General features: G+C 40.7%; 1 protein-coding gene across 2 annotated transcripts in view; it reads left to right on the top strand.

Moving 5' to 3' along the window:
* Positions 1 to 18,947, top strand: part of MARS1 (methionyl-tRNA synthetase 1) — a 253,255-nt gene that overhangs the window by 149,519 nt on the left and 84,789 nt on the right. For both annotated transcript variants that reach the window (XM_085654605.1, XM_085654606.1), the window contains exons 13-15: positions 543 to 638; positions 810 to 927; positions 13,814 to 14,027. In XM_085654605.1, coding sequence (XP_085510731.1) covers positions 543 to 638; positions 810 to 927; positions 13,814 to 14,027 — 428 coding nt within the window. The remainder of the gene's footprint in view (positions 1 to 542; positions 639 to 809; positions 928 to 13,813; positions 14,028 to 18,947) is intronic.

The raw sequence follows: 18,947 nt of genomic DNA, 5'->3' as shown, positions 1-18,947 counted from the left end.
GCCAGAAGACGACAGCTGCCCTGACACCAGCCCTACTCGCCTGTCTCCAGCTTCGAAGAATCTGCGACCAAAAGATGACCTGTCTTGCAGCCAGGGACCTCTGGAAACCATGGGAGGACTGTTGTCTTTGAAAAAGACTCCAATCTCCCGTGGACAGCGAACCTGTCCAGAAGAAATCTACTCCAGGGGCTCCGTATCCAGCTGGAACCGTGACTCCTGCACAATGGAGTGTCTGTAATTGAACCTCTGTGTCTGTCTGAAAATGTAAATAAAGTGTCTTAAACTCTACTTAGGGGATTATGCTTTGAGCCATGAAGTTGGAGTACAAAGTAGCAGCAAGGGAGGAAACTGTTCTCAAACATGTTTTCCCATGTAATTGGTATTCAGCGACTTATCATCCTTGTTATTAGGTGACATAAATCATTCGTACTGGCCAGCCTGACGTTTCTCTAGATGTATTGATTGATGCTGATTCGGAAGATGTTTTTTTTGTTCTACGCACCCCCTGTTCTCACTGACTGTTTCCTTACTGTGGCCCTCAGGTGTTCTATGTCTGGTTTGATGCTCCAATTGGCTACCTCTCCATCACCGCAAACTACACAGACCAGTGGGAGAAGTGGTGGAAGAACCCAGAACAGGTCAGTTTCTGCTCTTGAATACCTCAGTACAGAGGACGTCTTTCAGATTAAACCTGACAACACAGGTTGTGTATAGATCTCTGCAGCAGGCACATGATCCTACTGAGCTCTTTCACGGCATGGTGTTACTACACACCCCTAATTTCATATGTATGTCTGCATTGATTTCAGGTGCAGCTCTACAATTTCATGGCTAAAGATAATGTCCCGTTCCACAGCGTTGTTTTCCCATGCTCCCTGCTAGGAGCGGAAGATAACTACACCTTGGTTAGTCACCTAATAGCTACTGGTAAGAAAGGTTTTGCCTGTTTGATGTAAGTTTGCTGAGTCTTGTCTGCAGTGGAGGCCAAGCCAAGCCATGTTTGCTGTGAAATCGAATAGCTGCATCTGCTCAATTTACTGTGTATATGTGTATATATATATGTATATATATATATATATATATATATATATATATGTATATGTATATATTCACTGAAAAAACCATAGGTTTCAGGGGCGTTATAGTTAGGAATTGGCATTTAAAAAACCTTAGAATTTCACTGAAAAAACCAAAGGTTTCAGGGGCGTTATAGTTAGCTGGACATTTCCCTCGTACAAAACCCTAGAAATTCCCCTGTTATAGTTAGTTCAGCTAACTATAACTCGCGCCCCCGCAATGCACTGCTGATGACGTCACATATTACATCACTCATGACATGGTCAGTGACATCACTGATGACATCACTGATGACATCTCAAATGACATCACTGATGACATCACTAATGACATCATCCAGTAGGTATGTGTTTCTGTACAGTTTTAATATGTTTAATATATATAGGGAAAGGTCTGTTTAAGAATGAGTGGGTTACAAGTGTGTGAATGGATGATTTTGTAGGTGCGTAACTGACTCTTTAAGTGAGTCATTAAATGTATCTTACTGCAGACTAGTGACTAAACTGTGAATGTCTGTATGTGTCTGTGTGTAGGTGTATAAGTGGCTGCATGGTTTTGTGAATAGCTATATGAGTGTCTATATGGGTTATTGATTGGTTGTCTGAGTATCTGTATGGGTGCCTGAGTGTTTGTGTGGGTAGGGTGTGTGTGACTATGCATAGATGTGTGAGTGGGTGATTCTATGGGTGCATGGTTTTAAGAGTGCATCTGTGATGGACTGTATGGTTGGGTGAGTGTATGTATGGGTGTGTTAGGGATTGAATGTATATCTCAGTGGTACATGTGTGACTAACTACATATGTGAAAGGCAGTATATATGTGTGTAAGAGTATATAAGTGGGTATATGTGAGAGTGTGTGATTGTGAGAGTGGCTGTATGGATGAGTGTGTGCTTGTATCAATGACTCTATTAGAGCGTAAGAATGTGGTACTATTTTTATGAGTAAGTGAACTTGAGTGTGTTTAACTGTATAGGTGAGTAAATTGGACTGTGTTTAATTACTTGCACGACTGACTAGGTGTGTCAGTACCTCAATGGATGATTGGCGGTGTGTGAGTGTCTATATAGGTGTATAAATGCATATGATAGTCTTGTACGGAGTAAGTATGAGTGACTGTACAGGTGAGTGAGTGGAGGTGTATGTAGACCTAAGAGTTAATGAGTGGGTATGTAGTTATTGGTATTGGAGTATCTATGATTTTCAAAATGGCCGTCTGAAATTTTGAGTCGGTGTATCAAAGGTTATATTAGGGTGTGTGAAGATGCACTAAATTATCACATGGATGATGTCATCAGTGATGACATGAGTGATGTCATTTGAGATGTCATCAGTGAAGTCACTGACCATGTCATGAGTGATGTAATATGTGACGTCATCAGCAGTGCATTGCGGGGGCGCGAGTTATAGTTAGTTAAACTAACTATAACAGGTGAATTTCTAGGGTTTTGCCCGAGGGAAATGTCCAGCTAACTATAACGCCCCTGAAACCTTTGGTTTTTTCAGTGAATTTCTAAGGTTTTTTTAAATGCCAATTCCTAACTATAACGGAAAAAGGACTAAGAAAGGCGCCGATGCTTCTGCACAACATTTTCCTCAGATTCGGTAAATATTTTAAAGCGGCAACATTTACAGTTTTTGTAAGTTAAACTTATAAAATTTTGTTAGCTGTAGGCATTTTATATATCTGTGATTTGTTTCTTGTGGTATTTTGTTGAGAATACCATGTTGTTGTTTCTTTAGCATCGGCGCCTTTCTTAGTCCTTTTTCCGAACCTCTATAGTCTTTCTTCTCTGTTTAACGCACTGAACCACACCACGTGACCACCTTCCTTTTAGCTTCCGGATTCGATTCACCACTAACCCACCATTGACTCAACGCGCCGATGCTTCTCACACCCGGTAAGAAATTAAAACCTCAGAGCACCATTAACCGCCAGGTCTAGTTTGATAATCAACAATACCCCTAATATATTTCACCGATCATAGCTTCTTTCACCTCGTCACCTTGGGCTCCATTTCACCCGTAAAAAAATCTTTTTAAAGACACTAGCACCTCAATAGAATCACCCGGAGACTTTGTAAACATAAATATAACTTCAACATCCCTTCACTAGTACACCCGCAATTAATATTCACGCTCCCGTTGATCTACCACCAAAGTTTTACCATCCTCTTTCACTCACGTAAACCGCGCTTTTTACTAAACACCACACCCGCGGTCTTCGCTCTTTCCCCGTCTTTCTTTCTCCGTTTTTTAAAAAAAAAATAGGGTAAAATTATTTCCTCGTGCATTACACTCACTACGTTCATTATTATTCATAGATTTCCCCTGATGAAGGCAAGCATGCCGAAATGCATTGGGAATAACAATTAATGTGTGATCGAAGAGCAGACGATTCTGTCTATGGATTGAAAATGTAATCTTCAACTTCTATGAAGCAATAGAAAAATCAGTAAAGATTCTTTTGAAAAATCACGAACTTGTGATGAACTCATTTAACTATCAGAAGCCTCCTCGGAGGACCACTACCAGTGCCTGGGGGACACACCCCAAATTGTTGGGGGTGCACCTTCATATTCATATTTACACTCCACCTCGGAGAGTGATACCCCGTGAGCACGGTACACCCATCTAATACCCATTGGCAACTCATAGGGAGTGCGCGTACTATATTTTTCTTCAGTATCCCTGTATCATGCTCATTGACTCTATGGTACCTGTGGGTGTTCTGGTGTGGCACTTGACTGTGTTCCCTTTCATGGTGCAGGTAGTTGGCCTGCTTAACACCAGCAGAAAGCAGGTGTAAAATCCCTGGTGCTAACATGTCTTATCGCCGGAATTTGTTTTGCATTGCAATTGGTGTGAAAGTTGTGATGTGATTTTTTTCGTGTGCAGAACAATATACGAACTGAGCAGTGTATCTCATCAAGATCCAGCACCTGACGCACTATTCCCAATCAATATAAATACAATGAGATTTCTTAATAGATTTTGTGTGTACACTGTAACTGCAGCCAATACCTCAGTGCAATTCAATACAGGATTTTAGTATTTAGAATAAATCGGAAAGGTGCACCTCGTGTGTTTTTGCACGGGAACGGCTACTCTCCATTTCATTATCAGCACTTTAACGGAAGTAAAGTTGAGATAAATCTAACACACTATTCAGAAGTTAGTGCAAAGTGCAGGTATCACCAGTATTCCAGCGATAAGTCCCCCAAAATTTAACACCATGGTGGACTCCATCAAATAACAGTAATAAGAACAAGAAAGAGTCACACAGCAGTTAAGAGAACAACCAGAAAACGTTATAAATTTTTTTTTCAAACTTTCTTTTTTATAATCATAAATATATAAACGAAAAACTATTTTCAAACTTTCTTTTTTTAACATATATATGAACAATAAACTAATAAACAAAATGTAATAATAATAATAAAAAACAACAAGGCAGAACACTACTGTGGGGACAATGGATGTCGACGACAGACCTGGAAAATAAGAAAGATTGTTAAAAAAACAACAACATGGTATTCTCAACAAAATACCACAAGAAACAAATCACAGATATATAAAATGCATACAGCTAACAAAATTTTATAAGTTTAACTTACAAAAACTGTAAATGTTGCCGCTTTAAAATATTTACCAAATCTGAGGAAAATGTTGTGCAGAAGGCACCATGCCCACAACGTTTTTCTTCAGTGGTGAGGACATTTTTTACTTTTTCCAAGGAGCAAACAAAGACCAATGCCACCTTCGTCACTCGCAAGATTTGCCAAAGAGTTCTGTTACGAGGAGATCTTAACAAAAAATACTCGTGCGGCACAGCAAGTATGATGAAACATCGAAGGACCCTTCATCCAAACAATCTTGCACGAGAAGAGTGCAAACAGATGAGAAACACTCCTGTTCTGTATCTGTAAAAAAGAATCACAAATAAATGTATATTAATAACTTTCAAATTTATACTATTCCATTACTGTACAAACACATTTTATATAAAAACTGACTATGAAACTATAGCCCTGAACCACAAGTGTGACGATCATTAAAACACTACATGCATAGTCCATACTACTTTGAAGCAGTTCATGCCCTAAAGCCTACCTCACTAAAACACTACATGCTAACTGACTAAATGATTACAGTAGTATAAGGAGACACGCTTGGTGACTCACAGGGTGTTTGCTAGAAGAGTATGAATACTAACTAGGGAATAGAAGGTGTGAAACACAACTGTGTAGGTGATTAGAGGATTGCATCCATACTGCATAGGCATTTAAAGCAGTCCATGTGCTAACACCTGGCTCACTGCATGACTACTTGGGTACTGACTGAATGATTATCGTACAGCAAGGAGAGTGCCTAGGTGAATTTATAAGTGCTAGGCTTTTCGCACAGAGAATAGATTAGTACTCGGTACTGAATGGGTCACTAGAGGAGTGCAAAGGCAGTGACAAGTGCTGGACTGTATGGATACTGACTAGGAAATTGAAAGTGTGAAAGACAAGTGTCTAGGTGGTTAGAAGACTGCATGCATAGTGCATAGGGGTTTGAAGCAGTCCATGTGCTAAGGCCTGGCTCAGTGTATGAATACTTAGGCACTGACTGAATGATTAGAGTACTGCAAAGATAGTATCTTGGTGAATTTATAAGTTTTTGGGTTTTAGCACAGTGAATGGATTAGTACATGGTGCTGAATGGGTCACTAGAGGACTGCAAAGAGAGTCACAGGGTATTTCCTGGAAGTGTATGGATACTGACTAGGGAATTAAAGGTGTGAAAGACAATTGTGTAGGTGGTTAGAGGACTGCATACATAGAGGATAAGGGTTTGAAGCAGTCCATATACTAAGGCCTGGGTCACTGGATGAGTACTTGGGTACTGACTGAATGATTAGAGTACTGCAAGGAGAGTGTCTGGGTGAATTTATTAGGATTTGGCGCTGTGAATGGATTAGTACATGATGCTGAATGGGTCACTAGAGGAGTGCAACGGCAGTGACAGGGTGTTTGCTGTAAGTGAACGGATACTGACTGGGGAATTGAAGGTGTGAAAGACAAGTGTGTAGGTGGTTAGAGGACTGCATGCATAGTGGATATGGGTTTGACGTAGTCCATGTGCCAAGAACTGGCTCAGTGCATGCATACTTAGGCAGTGACTGAATCATTAGAGTACTGGAAAGAGAGTGTCTAGGTGAATTTATAAGTGTTTGAGTTTTGGCACAGTCAATGGATTAGTACATGCTGTTGAATGGGTCTCTAGATGACTGCAAAGGAAGTGACAGGATGTTTCCTGGAAGTGTATGGATACTGACTAAGGAATTGAAGGTATAAAAGACAAGTGTATAGTATGTCAGAACACTTTTATTTGAAGCAATCTATTTGGTACTTAGAAACTGACTAAATAATCAGACTACTTCTAGGACAGTGCTTAGGTAAAACTTTTACATTTTCAGTTCTGCCACAGTGAACAGAATAGCACATGGTACTGCACCTTAGTGTCAAACCCTGACTGATTTTATCAATGCATAAGCAAAGACTAGCTTCTAATGCTACTAAAACCTGACAACATGAGAGGTTTTAAATTAGTTATCTGTCAGCAAATACACGATGTTACCAAATGCTTCTCTCACAGTGGTTCTCAAATGCACACAGACTCAGTGTAATTCTAGACAACCACCACTATACCTAGGAGTTTACCAAAAATCATTCACTAGTCTAGAAGAGTTAATGGTACTGCACACAATCTACATATTTAAGTACAGCACATCAGTGTCAAAGCATGACTCATTTAATCAACATATAAGCAAAGACTGGATTCTAATGCTACTAAAACTTCTCAACATGACAGATTTTAAAACACTTATCTGTCAGCAAATACATGATGTTACCAAATGATTCTCTCACAGTGATCCCAAATACACACTAACTCACAGTATGATTCTAGACAAGCACCACTATCCCTATGAGCTTACCAAAACTCATTCACTACAGTGCAAGTGGTAAGGGAACTGCACACAATCTACATATTTCACGACTGCACTTTAGTGTCAATGCCTGACTCATTGAATCAACACATAAGCAAAGACTGGCTTCTAATGCTACTAAAACTTGACAACCTGACTGGTTTTAAAACACTTATCTGTCAGCAAATACACGATATTACCAAATGCTTCTCTCACAGTGGTTCCCAAATGCACACAGACTCACTGTGTGATTCTAGATAAACAACACTATCCCTTGCACTATATGAAAACACATTTCTTCAACTAGAAGTAGTACTACATGTTAGTATAGAAACATAACATAACTCATTTCACAAATTCATAAACAATGACTGGTTTCTAATTCTACCAAAATATAAAAACTGCACAGTTATTTCACTACAAACACATGAGAAACACAAATGCCAATCACAGAATGGTTTCTACATGCACACACATTGTAGAGAAAAAAAGTACTCCCTACACTTTAGCAGGAAAAATACATTAGTCTGATTAAAATCAAAATAGTCCACATACATCCCCTCACAATTAAATAACTCATCTTTCAAGTTCTTTTGTAGATTAAGGAGTATATCAATCACTCGCCATATTTTCTTTTACAGAATCTCTGCACTGTGCACCTCTCAGCAAAAGCAAAGAATGGAAAAGTTTCCCTTTCATTTTCCACACATATACATGTAAACATCAAATCACAATCCTTCACACAAACTCAAAAGCAAACACACATTTCTATTGGTTAAACATTTCAACCCTTTCCAACTGAAATACATTTCAACCCTTCCCCCAATCTGCCTTCTGCCTGTTACCATAGAAACAGGTCATGGAACACTGCACTGAGCTCACAGGTCACAAGTTCAGCACACAATGTTCCTACACAAGACAGGAAGTGTGCTTGACTTTTCAACATATCAGCTTATCATATATAATGTTCCTTACAATCTGTTTTTGTTAACCAATAACAATCATACCTTTAAAAAACAAAAATATACACCCTACCTTTCAGTGTAGAAAGTTGTTATACAACCAATGATTTCTTGTCGTTTTTCAAAAAACGTTGCCGTGGATCCGCGCACCCACCGCGAGAGAATCCGTGAATCCAACGCGATAGGATGCGCGCATTTCGGCGCTTTTAAAAAAAAAAAAAATGGGGGGCCCCAGAGGGTCCTTCTGGGACCCCCTAAGCACCTCTAGAAGAGGGTCAGAGTATTCCCACTCTGCAACCTTTATATGTTTTACGCACTTATTCCCCTTGCTTCTTCAGCCTCGCTTCTACCGAGGCAGAAAATGGCCGCTAACAGTTCCTGGTTTTGAATGTATAGAGACTCTTGACAGCCAATTAGCATTCAGCGCGCGATCGGGAGGGTGCGCGCTCGGTTCGGGGAGGGTTCGCGTACGGTCCGGGTAGGGTCCGCGGATCCTCCGCGGCCATAGATATCACTAACTTTTTTACCCTAATTTTCTCAGGGACTACTGAACAGATTCACACCAAATATGCAAAAGGCACGAGTCCGAACTGAGGACTACCTCTTTGCCAAATTTGGTGTCATTCCGTTCAGCGGTTCGGGCTGTAGCTGCGACAACAGATCCTATGGGAAATTGCATGGGGAAAACGCGTTTTGGGACCCCCCTTTTTTCTCGCCCCCCGCTTCACGGATCACCGCAAAACTTTCAGGGTAGGAGCGGAGCTGGCCAAAAGTTTGGAGAATTTCGCGAAGATTCGTCAATCCGCGCCAATGATATTCTCAATAGAATGTTGCGGATTTCCTATGGAAAATAGGTCCTATCTATAACTATCTACTGGCGACCGCCAGTAGATAATATATATATATATATAATATTATATGTATATATATATATATACACAAATGTTGTAGTATATAGAAGATGCAAATCTGAAAAACTGGTCATACATATAGGTTGTTCCTTTTTGCAGTGTAGGTCTGTTTCCCACATTTATTGGTAGTTTGCTGTTTATGGGCATCTGCTGCAAGATCCTAACCGCCAAGTTATTGCTGGGCATCCTTCCCAATATGAGAACGCTGAACTATGACGTGATTATAACATGATACATAATTTTCTTCTCCTTTGAGACCACCCTTGTAGAGGCTGCATGGGTTATTTAGCACAGTCCTTTTAAGTTAACCAGTCCTCCAGCACCCGCTTTGCTTTTCACTGGTCCAGTCCCCACATATTTTGGGAAGCAACATGGGACATAGGACATGGTTATCAATGTGATGCAGATGCGAGTGAGGGAGAGCTGCAATGACAAGTAAAACTGGTATCCTCCTTCATGGGATGCTTATTATTCCTATCAGTTAGTATAAGAACATTAAGACATTTGCATGAAAGGAGGAGGAAGATCAGACATTATTGCATGAGCTAACCAAAAAGTTTAAAGGTGGTCTGCCTTAATCCTGAATCTTGTTTGGCAACATAAGTCTCCAGAAAATAAGCACGTATTTCCTGGTGGCATCACATGTTTTTGTGATCAGAATGTTTCCTAATAACGCTGCAGTTGATGTATTTTCTGCTAGAGTTAGAAGCAGGGGGATGTTAATATCTTAATAATACAAACTTATGCAGGAAACTATCCGGCTGATTAGACAGGAGTCCAGGCAATGACCTGGGACACAACTAGTTGTCTTGCTCACTCAATATTTTAAGTTTTCTCTGTGTAATAGTTAAAGTCACACCTAGTCCCTCTACAGTTTACTTGACTGTGCCTGTAGGATTAGTAAACATTATAGGCAAATGTACTGACTTTGTTTAGGTGTAAAAATCAAAAGTTACTTTATGAATGCAAGGAGAGCGAGTAAGTCGGACAGCCTTGTTTTAATGCAGTACAATGTATAGCTCTGCAAAAAAAAAAAAAAAAAAAGTCTGTCTGCCCCCACTCCCAAAAACAACCCACCAGCTGAAACTGTAGATATCAAAAGGCTTATGTCCAGAATTTAGGTTTTGAACTTTGAGAAGAGGGTGAGGCGGTTGTTGGGGTTTTGGAGACTCACCATAGGAAGAGGCCGTTCTTCTCACTGTTGGCCACTACTACGTCTGATAGAATCCTAATCATATAGTTACAGACTACTTTCCAGCAAATCTGATGCTTCTTGTCTTATTTGTAAAGGTAGGCACTCAATCAAGACTTCAAATCCTTCTAAAAGGAACCTGCCATGTCTTTCTAAGCGGGCGTGCACTTTGCGACATAACCGTTTCTTCTGTATTAGGTCTATCTATGTACTGACTTTTATGGTGGGACAGAATATGGTGTTTCAGTAGTGTAGGAACTTCTTAACTTGGCATCTGAAACAATCATGTCTGAATGTGGTGGGTCACAGGAGGGAACCCTGTAATTTCGTGCTTGTGTTTGTGGCAAATTCTGTTGGAACCTGGTGTCAAAAATATCTACACCATTGGCATCAGGAAGCCTGGCTTTAAAGCCATATTATTCATTTTGGTTTGGCAAGTTCCAGTGTTTGAAAATCACTGAAATCTGAAACGGAGTTCTCAAAATGAGTATACTGAGTATCTGTGCCGACTTTCATGTGATGTCCACCAAGAAAGTAATGTAATCTGGAGCGGAATTTGATGACCTAGTTTGCTACTCAGTGGCAGAAGAGAAAATTACCAGTTCTTATGGGCTCGTAGCTTATAGACGAGAGTTACATCTGGTTTAGGTCTCTTCTCGACTGAGGTCTGTTCTCTGGATAATCGCTGCCTGGTGACATCAAAGAATATTTTGGGTGCTTTGGTGTTTATTTGGGAGTATTCAAGGTATCTTTAAGTGGCACGGGCTCAACTTGAAAACACATTGCCACTGTGATTAATGATCCGATGTTGATGTAAATATTTGGCATTGAATGTGCCATTGAGGGCCTCCATGAAAGATACCTGGGGTTTGACCGAGATCTCCATGCTAAAAGGGAGGAAGAGGGGCAAACAGTAGCCATCTCATAGTCTATAGTCTTTCTTTTAAAGTTCTGACCGTACTCTCTATGCACTATTTACAGCTTTCCACATCATGGTGGCTAAGTAGATATAAAAGACACCTGAAGTGCCTACTGCTCTTGCATAGAAGAACTATGGTTAAATCGCAGCACCATTTCAGCACCAAAAATAGTCCTGTATTTTAACTGTTATTGACAAAGAGCAGAAAGAAATGCTGATATTAACATAAGGGCTGAAAAAGAGTTGTATTGAGTAAAGTAAGTCTAAGGGAAAAACTTCCAAGGTCAGGGCCTCCTTCTAGTCGCTTGAAAAACAGAAGTAATAGTCTGGACAGCTGGCTTAAATAGGAATCCCTTTATTACTTTTACAGCTTCTGCCTGAGTTCTGTCAATTAAGATTTAAAAGAACATGGTGTCTTGGTTTTGTTTGTACACTTTAATAATAAATATTATATGTATATTTGGTATGAGGTCCTCCTGGAATATTCAGGAAGGTTCTAAATGATGACTCCAGCTTGGAGCAAGTATATTAAATTAAAAAAGAAGCTATGCATTAAAACTTGTGTTTCAGGTAAATAACTACTTAAGCTTCATATAGGTCATTTAAAGGAACTGATGAACTTGGTTCCTCTTTGGTCTTTCTTTTGTTAGAAATACATACACAGGTGAGAAGTTAGAATCAGTCTAGTTCTACCACGTATGGGTGTGCCTGCAATGTTTCTTACAAAAAAGGTCTAGACTGGAATCTGCTAGCCCTTTGTGCAATCGAATATTAAGCTAGCCAATCATCTTGTCTTTTATGAAATGTAACTTTAAATTGCTTCCATGTTTCCGCTTCTTAAATGTTGGCGCTAAATGAAGTATATTTTCACATCTGCATGTGTGAATGCATTCATTCGTAAAGATTTGCTGCTTGCAGTGGATGCTTTTCTAATACTGTATGAAACTGAAATCCTTCCTCTGTGTCAGAAGACTATATATCTTTTCTCGTCATCTATCCCATACTCCACTTCAAATCCATTTTCATTGTGCTATCTTGGTCCTTTGTTAAGCACATACACCATTAAAGAAAATGATACTCAACCACCTTTGAAGCAATTAGTACTAAGATTATGTTGCAGAAGTTTTCAGCACCATGTGTTCATGAAGCTTTTGATGTCCCCACACTTCTGGTAGACTAGCTGTCAGGCAGGCCAGCCCTGGTACATACATGTTTTATTGATATAGACCTCTTCAGTGATCCACAATATGATAATACAATAGCCCTGGTAGCACAGCAGTCCTTTGAGTGCTCTGCGGAGCACACCCTTCCTTGGCTGTAGAGGACTTGGAACATGAGGGGGAAGGGAGGTTGTCTCACTTTTATATGCCAAAACCAGACAGGAGATATTTATTCTATGTCTGAACCTGCAGAACCGGTTTAGGGTGGTTCTCCTTTCATGTGTCCTTTCCAGGCTGTTTTCTAAACACAGCCTTTGTGTAGAGTGATGCTTATCACAGTAGGGTAGTCTCAAGCGTGGAGCATCCACAACGGAGGCACAAAGCGGTGAGGTTTCTGCACCAGGCTTTATCATTCCAACTGAAGGAGTAATCCAGGGAAAACAAAAAGGCATGCCTAGCCTAAATGTTTCCTCACCTAGCACAATAGAGTCTGCAGTCCCATTCCTCACCTCTACTATTTACCAAATGTCAGTGTTCAGGAAGACTAATCATTCGCTCCCTGCTACGCATAAGTCCTAAAAGAATATGCAAAGGAGTCACTACAGCTCCAGGAATGTGATTAACTCACTACCACTGTGTGGGAACACAATCTCCGCTCCATATTGTGCCATGCAGACTACAGACATTAATCCAAAATGGATCCCACAGACCTTCATTACACTGGCTCAGTCACGCACACACAATGCATGTGTCATGCAAGCTACAGACATTAACACACGTAACATGCGCATGGGAGTTTAGTATACAATCCTGGACCTACTCATGTCATGGGCAGGCCTAGGCCTCTCCGCACTCTAGAGGAGCGTGATGCCTGGACCAAAAATCAAAAGCCAGAATACCAGATGCATGAAGTTGAGCACATGGTGCAGGGGAAATGCCTGTACACCATGCATGGGAAAATCCTACCCAACACTTACAAATATGATCTCTGTACCTTCTAAGCACGGTGTCCTGTGTAAGAGTAAAAGCTGCTTCCTCCATCTTAAAAGGTAGAATGCACGGATTTGTTTGACGAAACACACAATGTTATCTAATGTTATTTGAATGAACTAGGAGATGTTCTATCATATTTCTTTTGACATCTTTTAGACTTGACTGTTTATCAGCTGTAGTAATTCCATTGATTTATTTAATTCATGATTATGTACGTAGATCTAAACTTAGGCAATGGAAGGCATTTTACAGCAGTTTACTGCTGTGATTCACAGAACATTAGCTAAGGTAATGGAGTAATGAAAAGAAAGGTGCATTCATAAATGAAGGCACTGTTTACAAAACAGTCTTTAAAAGTTGGTGAATGGCTCTAGTAGAGAGGTAATCGGTTGAGGGTGTTGGTAAACAGCGTTATGTACTTCATTGAACACACACGCCATTGACCTAAATTGCTAATGCCAATGCCAGCTAATATGTAGTGCCAATTCCCGAGTCTATCATAAAGGAATTCAATTTTGTGCTCATTCTAGAACAGTAATTTTATAGTTGTTTTCCGTTCACATCAGTGCTGGAAGATATATGTAGTTGTATGCTGTTACTTTTTTCACACTTCTTTCTTCCAATAGAATATTTGAATTATGAAGATGGAAAGTTCTCAAAGAGCCGTGGCGTGGGCGTCTTCGGAGACATGGCCAAGGATACCGGCATCCCCTCCGACATCTGGAGGTTTTACCTACTATTTATAAGACCTGAAGGGCAAGACAGCGCTTTCTCCTGGAACGACCTACTACTTAAAAACAACTCTGAGCTCCTCAACAACTTGGGGAACTTTGTCAACAGGTATCATCCACCTCCATAATTGTAAGACTTTCTATGTGCGAAGAGTGACTCCCGTTACCAGTTCAAGGAAATTTGCTTCACCTAAAGGTGAAAATATAGATTGGTTTTGGGCCAAAGATGCAATTATGTCTACATCTTTGCCCTACTACCTTCTTGAATTCCCATGCATTAACACCTCATTTTGGAAGTTAACAAAAACTTGCAGTATGTTAATAGGGGATCGCAAAAGGGTTTTTGTAACGGTCGAGAGCTTAAAAACTAAGAAACAAGTCCACTTTGATGTTATTGCCATAACAGATTAGTGCTACCTCTAGCAACAGTTCCGGAGTAAGTCTTTTAAACTACTGACTGGTTAGGGTACATGGATCCCAGGTATCCTAGTTAATGTAGCATTCCATGGAATAATATGGCCACTCTCCTTCCCATAGTAGGACAATGCCCATCTGGACTTGGAGCTGTGTAATGTAAAATCTGTGCTGGTGTCTTTTAATACCAGCTATATTTAATTAGGTATTTAAGTAGCCCTAAAGCACCCATATTTGCTTTGGGGCCCATTTCTTCCCAAGTACATAGCGTGGCCAACATTATCCCTTAGTTGTAGCCTGACTGACATGCTTCCAGGTAAGGTCATGATGCATGGTTCCAGCAGAGTGCCCTTCTCCTTAGAGGGCCTAGTCATTTTAGCAGGAACTGAGGTGATAAAGAATCAGTGCTACCTGGATGTTTGAAATCTGCTTCCTAAATAGGATTGTCTTGACGACCTTCTTCAAAGAAGAGACAGTTGACAGGATCATGAGAGATGTCCCGGAGGTGCGCATCTGGTTTGTACCATTGTGGTTCTTCTGCATGAAAAAAACTAATTTAACATTTCTGGAGCTCCCTGCCTTGAGGCTGCACCTGAGAGGTAGTGAAGGGACAGTTTTCAAATACATTAAACTATACTCCCCTTTGGCGGCCATGAATATCATGCATAACATTTTAAATGTGAGCATACTGGCAATGGAGAGATATTGTTAGGGCCAGTTCGATCGGTTCATCTTTTTAGGTCTCGCCTGAGACAGCGCTTTAGCGCTGCTCTGGCGAGACTTATAGTAAGCGAGTTTTGGAAGTGAAAACGAGTGCTTTCAGGCCTCCAAATACAGTGCATGTGCGTCGGCCGGGGCGCGCGCACCATTTGGAGGCCTCAAAGCACTCGTTTGCTTTCACTTTCGCGGGCCGCTTTGACACAGTGCATGTGCTCCGTGTGCGCGCACCATTTGGCAGCCTGCGTGTACATTTCCCGGGCGCTTTGATGTTCTCATCAAAGCGCCCGCGAAATGTACACGCCATTTGCCACCCCCTCCCTCATCCCACTTCCTGCCCGTATTGAATTTCACGTGTTTTTCTATCAAAGACGACAACCAACAGGGACTAAGAAGCGAGTGAGCAGAATGGTGGTCAGCACACAACCTTCGGCGACAATTACCATTGAATTTGCCTTTGCCATCCAGGCTTGTACAATTTTCAGGAAAGAAAAGGCTGTTGGGTTTATTGTACGGCGTGTGCACTCCATTCTTTTCTCCCTTTCAGTCTTGGAGGCGGTACTTAATTACATTTACTGTAGCGCTGTATTCCGTGGAAGCACAATGGCTCTGCATTGTGGCGCGAATCTCTTCTCGAGCCACAACACGAGTTCAATACTGAAGTGAGAATGTTTCAGCTCAAGAGGCCTCCTTTGATGAATATGACACGGAAAGGGTGTATTGTTGGAGCAGCTGCCCGCTGATAATATAAGGGCAGAATATACACAAGGACACGCCCCCTTTCATTTCATGGGTTTTTGTTTACAGGAAAGTCGATTCTTGGCGCCCACTACTCTGCATTCGCCGAGCCCGGTCGCAGGCGCCTCATTTACATCAAGAATTATTATATTTTTGCTTCCTATTCACGACGACCTTTAGTTTTCCCTATGCCCGCCCCTAGTGTGCTGATAAACTGGCAAATAATCCTTAAATATAGAGATTAAGTGGGGCACGATTCTTTCGGATTGGGGACGCAAGACCCCGCACCAGCGAGCGCGCAGGCCGGCGTGATAAATGTGGAGGACTAATGCACGCGCTCGACGTCGTTCACGGCTCATCGCTGCTCAGCGAAAGAAGCCACAAAAACTAGTTATACTTTTCAGCATTAAAAAGGAGAATTTTATTATTTTGAAATGGGGCGAGACTGATTAATACATAGCCTAATTTTTCCCACACAAAGACACCAAAGTCTCACAGTTTCTAGGTGAATATTCTTCGGACTTCTCTGAAATAGTCGTTTATTCATGATGTCATATGCTTCTTGGTGAAATTAAAACTGTAGTGAGGTCACTTGGCCCCAAGCTCATGTCTCACACTTTCTCTGGTAGTGGCTCCTGTGGAAGGGGTCAGATGGGGTTGGCTCACCAGCTCTATTTGCTCTGCCATCTTCACCCCTTGTGCTCCACCATCACAACTGCTCATTGTGCCAGGAAGAAACACAGAACAAGCATTGGCATAGCCAATAGGTCTCGCCTTTGGGACTTTTCAAGTGTTTAGCCTTGCAACAGTTGTTGTTGCACCAAGAATATTGTGCTGGATAACTAAATACTTAGAAGGTCCCAAAAGCGAGACCTATTGGCTTTGCCAATGCTTGTTTGAGATTATGGCATGGCCTGTAACGCCTTGTTCTGGATCGTTTGAAGATTCTAGATCCCTTCTTTAGATCACATGTGATGGAACAGCTACCTTTGTTAAAAACGATATTGCTGGCATACTTCTTTATCAGTATGATTCTCTGCACACTCAAAATACAAGCATCCACATTGCTAGTTTATTAATCAAACCATTCGAAGGATAGGTGCAAGTCCCCTTTTTCGGTTTGTGAATATGCATTCTACCAGCGAGGATTTTGGTCACAGTATAGGCACTGCTTGTGTATCTCAGATCAGCAGGTTGCTATTGGGGTCAAAGGAAGTTGTGGCATCAGATGCGATGCTTAATTATGAGCACAGGATCACACACTGGCATCTTAATACAATTGTGTTCTCACTTACTCATGAGCAAGTTATTGGAAATGTAAAATTATCTGTAGCCATGAAGAGGGTTTGTGACCTGTTGGCGTGTGCAGAACACAGGAACATGTCAGTCTCCAAAAAGGTAAGTCATCCTTTTAACTTTTTATTCTTGAAAATGTAATTTGGGAGAGATTTATCGAATGGCTGAGGTCCTTTATATTGTCCTTGTTTTTCTCCTAATTTTCCCATGGGTCCTAGTGCTTTTACACATTTCCAAGAGAGATAATTGAGTGGGGGCTTGATACCGCACTCATTACAACCATAAGTAAAGGGTTATTTAATTGTTTTAGGTGCCACTTATCATTTTTGTTACTATGCTTACAGTTGATGTTTTGACCAGGCAGTAGATATCCGTATGGGGTCCTTACAGGGCCTGATGAGGCTATGATAGCAATACCATTACTGTGTGCCTTTTTGCCTTTTCCCTCTCTGGGATACCACAAGAATGGTTTCTGAGGTGGAAACACTAATACTGTGCTAAATGAATACATTCGTTTTTAAAATTATTTTGTGCTGTTAGCCTGGACAAGGAGGAAGAAAAATCATGCTGTTAGTGTCCTGCTCATTCCTACCAGTATATAGATCACACCTCTGCTGGTGCAGCTGTTGTCGTAGTAACTTCCCAACTTTGACTGCAAAATGTATAGTATAGTTCGAAATGATGCGCTGAAACATAGTCAATGAGCTGTCCTCTTTCTCACCAAATTGTTTTTGTTCTCAAAACAACATTTCTGATAGAGACTTCTAACTGCAGATTCCTCACCTGAGAATGTTCCTCAGGCGTCAAACTTGATTCGGAATACTTTGAAGTAGTACCTCTACATGAATGTATGACATTATCCTGCGTGGTTTTACTACGCGCGTCTATACTTCGTAGAATATACCACAAATACCATTAGGTCGCTTTTTCATTTGCTTTCACTATAAATACACTTGCCATGCAAATAACTAGCACGCACACTGTCACTACGCACACAATTGCATCGGATATTTAATAATATTACTCTGAAGTGTTATTTTAACTTGTAATATTGATTAGTCCTCACAATTTGAAAAACACTGTAATTAAAAGTTAAAATTATGCCATAAACGATATATTTTACATATTGTATAAAAAAAGCCACACTCAAGATGGCGGATCCTGAAAACAGAGAGTGAGATTAATAACGGCAAAAAAAGATTCAGTCACACTTTTAATGGTGAAAAAAATAACATTACCAACACATATTTTATTTTTGAAAGTATTTATACCCCACCTACTACTATGATGCTGCCGTCCTCCCTTATGAATGCATTGTTTTCCAACCCTCTGAAGTAGGGCGTCTTTAAACTGGGGGCCCTCAAGTGATTATAAGGGGGTGGGGGCAGTCTCTGGTCAGAAAAACATTCTGCTGATAACCGGGTTTTTTTTTTTTCTTTTTAAATTGGAAACAAAGAGCGCAAGTAAGCCGCTCTGTAATGGGCCATCACTAACTTCTTTTGTAATTTATCCTAGCTTGGGAGTAGGTCTCAAAAGGGAAGGGACTCCAAATATTCTTCAAAACCCCCAGCCCCACACTGTGGATATGTTAGTAAGGCCTGCCTGACCAGTATAATATTTTTGGCAAACATGTATCTGATAAAAAAATGTATATGGTAACAAAACTAAACTGCAATAAGTATAGACATATTGAAACATTGCCAAATTAATAGAATAATTCAGAAGAATTCTGAGGGGGTGGGGCAGATGTTTTTTGGCCACACTGGGAGTGGAGCAGCATTAAAAAGTTAGAAGGACTCTGCTCTGGGGTGATTGGACGTTTTAAACAGTACCATAACACTGCTACCTACTGGACAGTTTGTTT

Source organism: Triturus cristatus, chromosome 4_1 (genome assembly GCF_964204655.1).
Source record: "Triturus cristatus chromosome 4_1, aTriCri1.1, whole genome shotgun sequence".
In the NCBI taxonomy this organism is placed as follows: domain Eukaryota; kingdom Metazoa; phylum Chordata; class Amphibia; order Caudata; family Salamandridae; genus Triturus; species Triturus cristatus.
The sequence above is the reverse complement of the archived record's forward strand: the minus strand, read 5'-3'. Positions and strand labels throughout refer to the sequence as shown.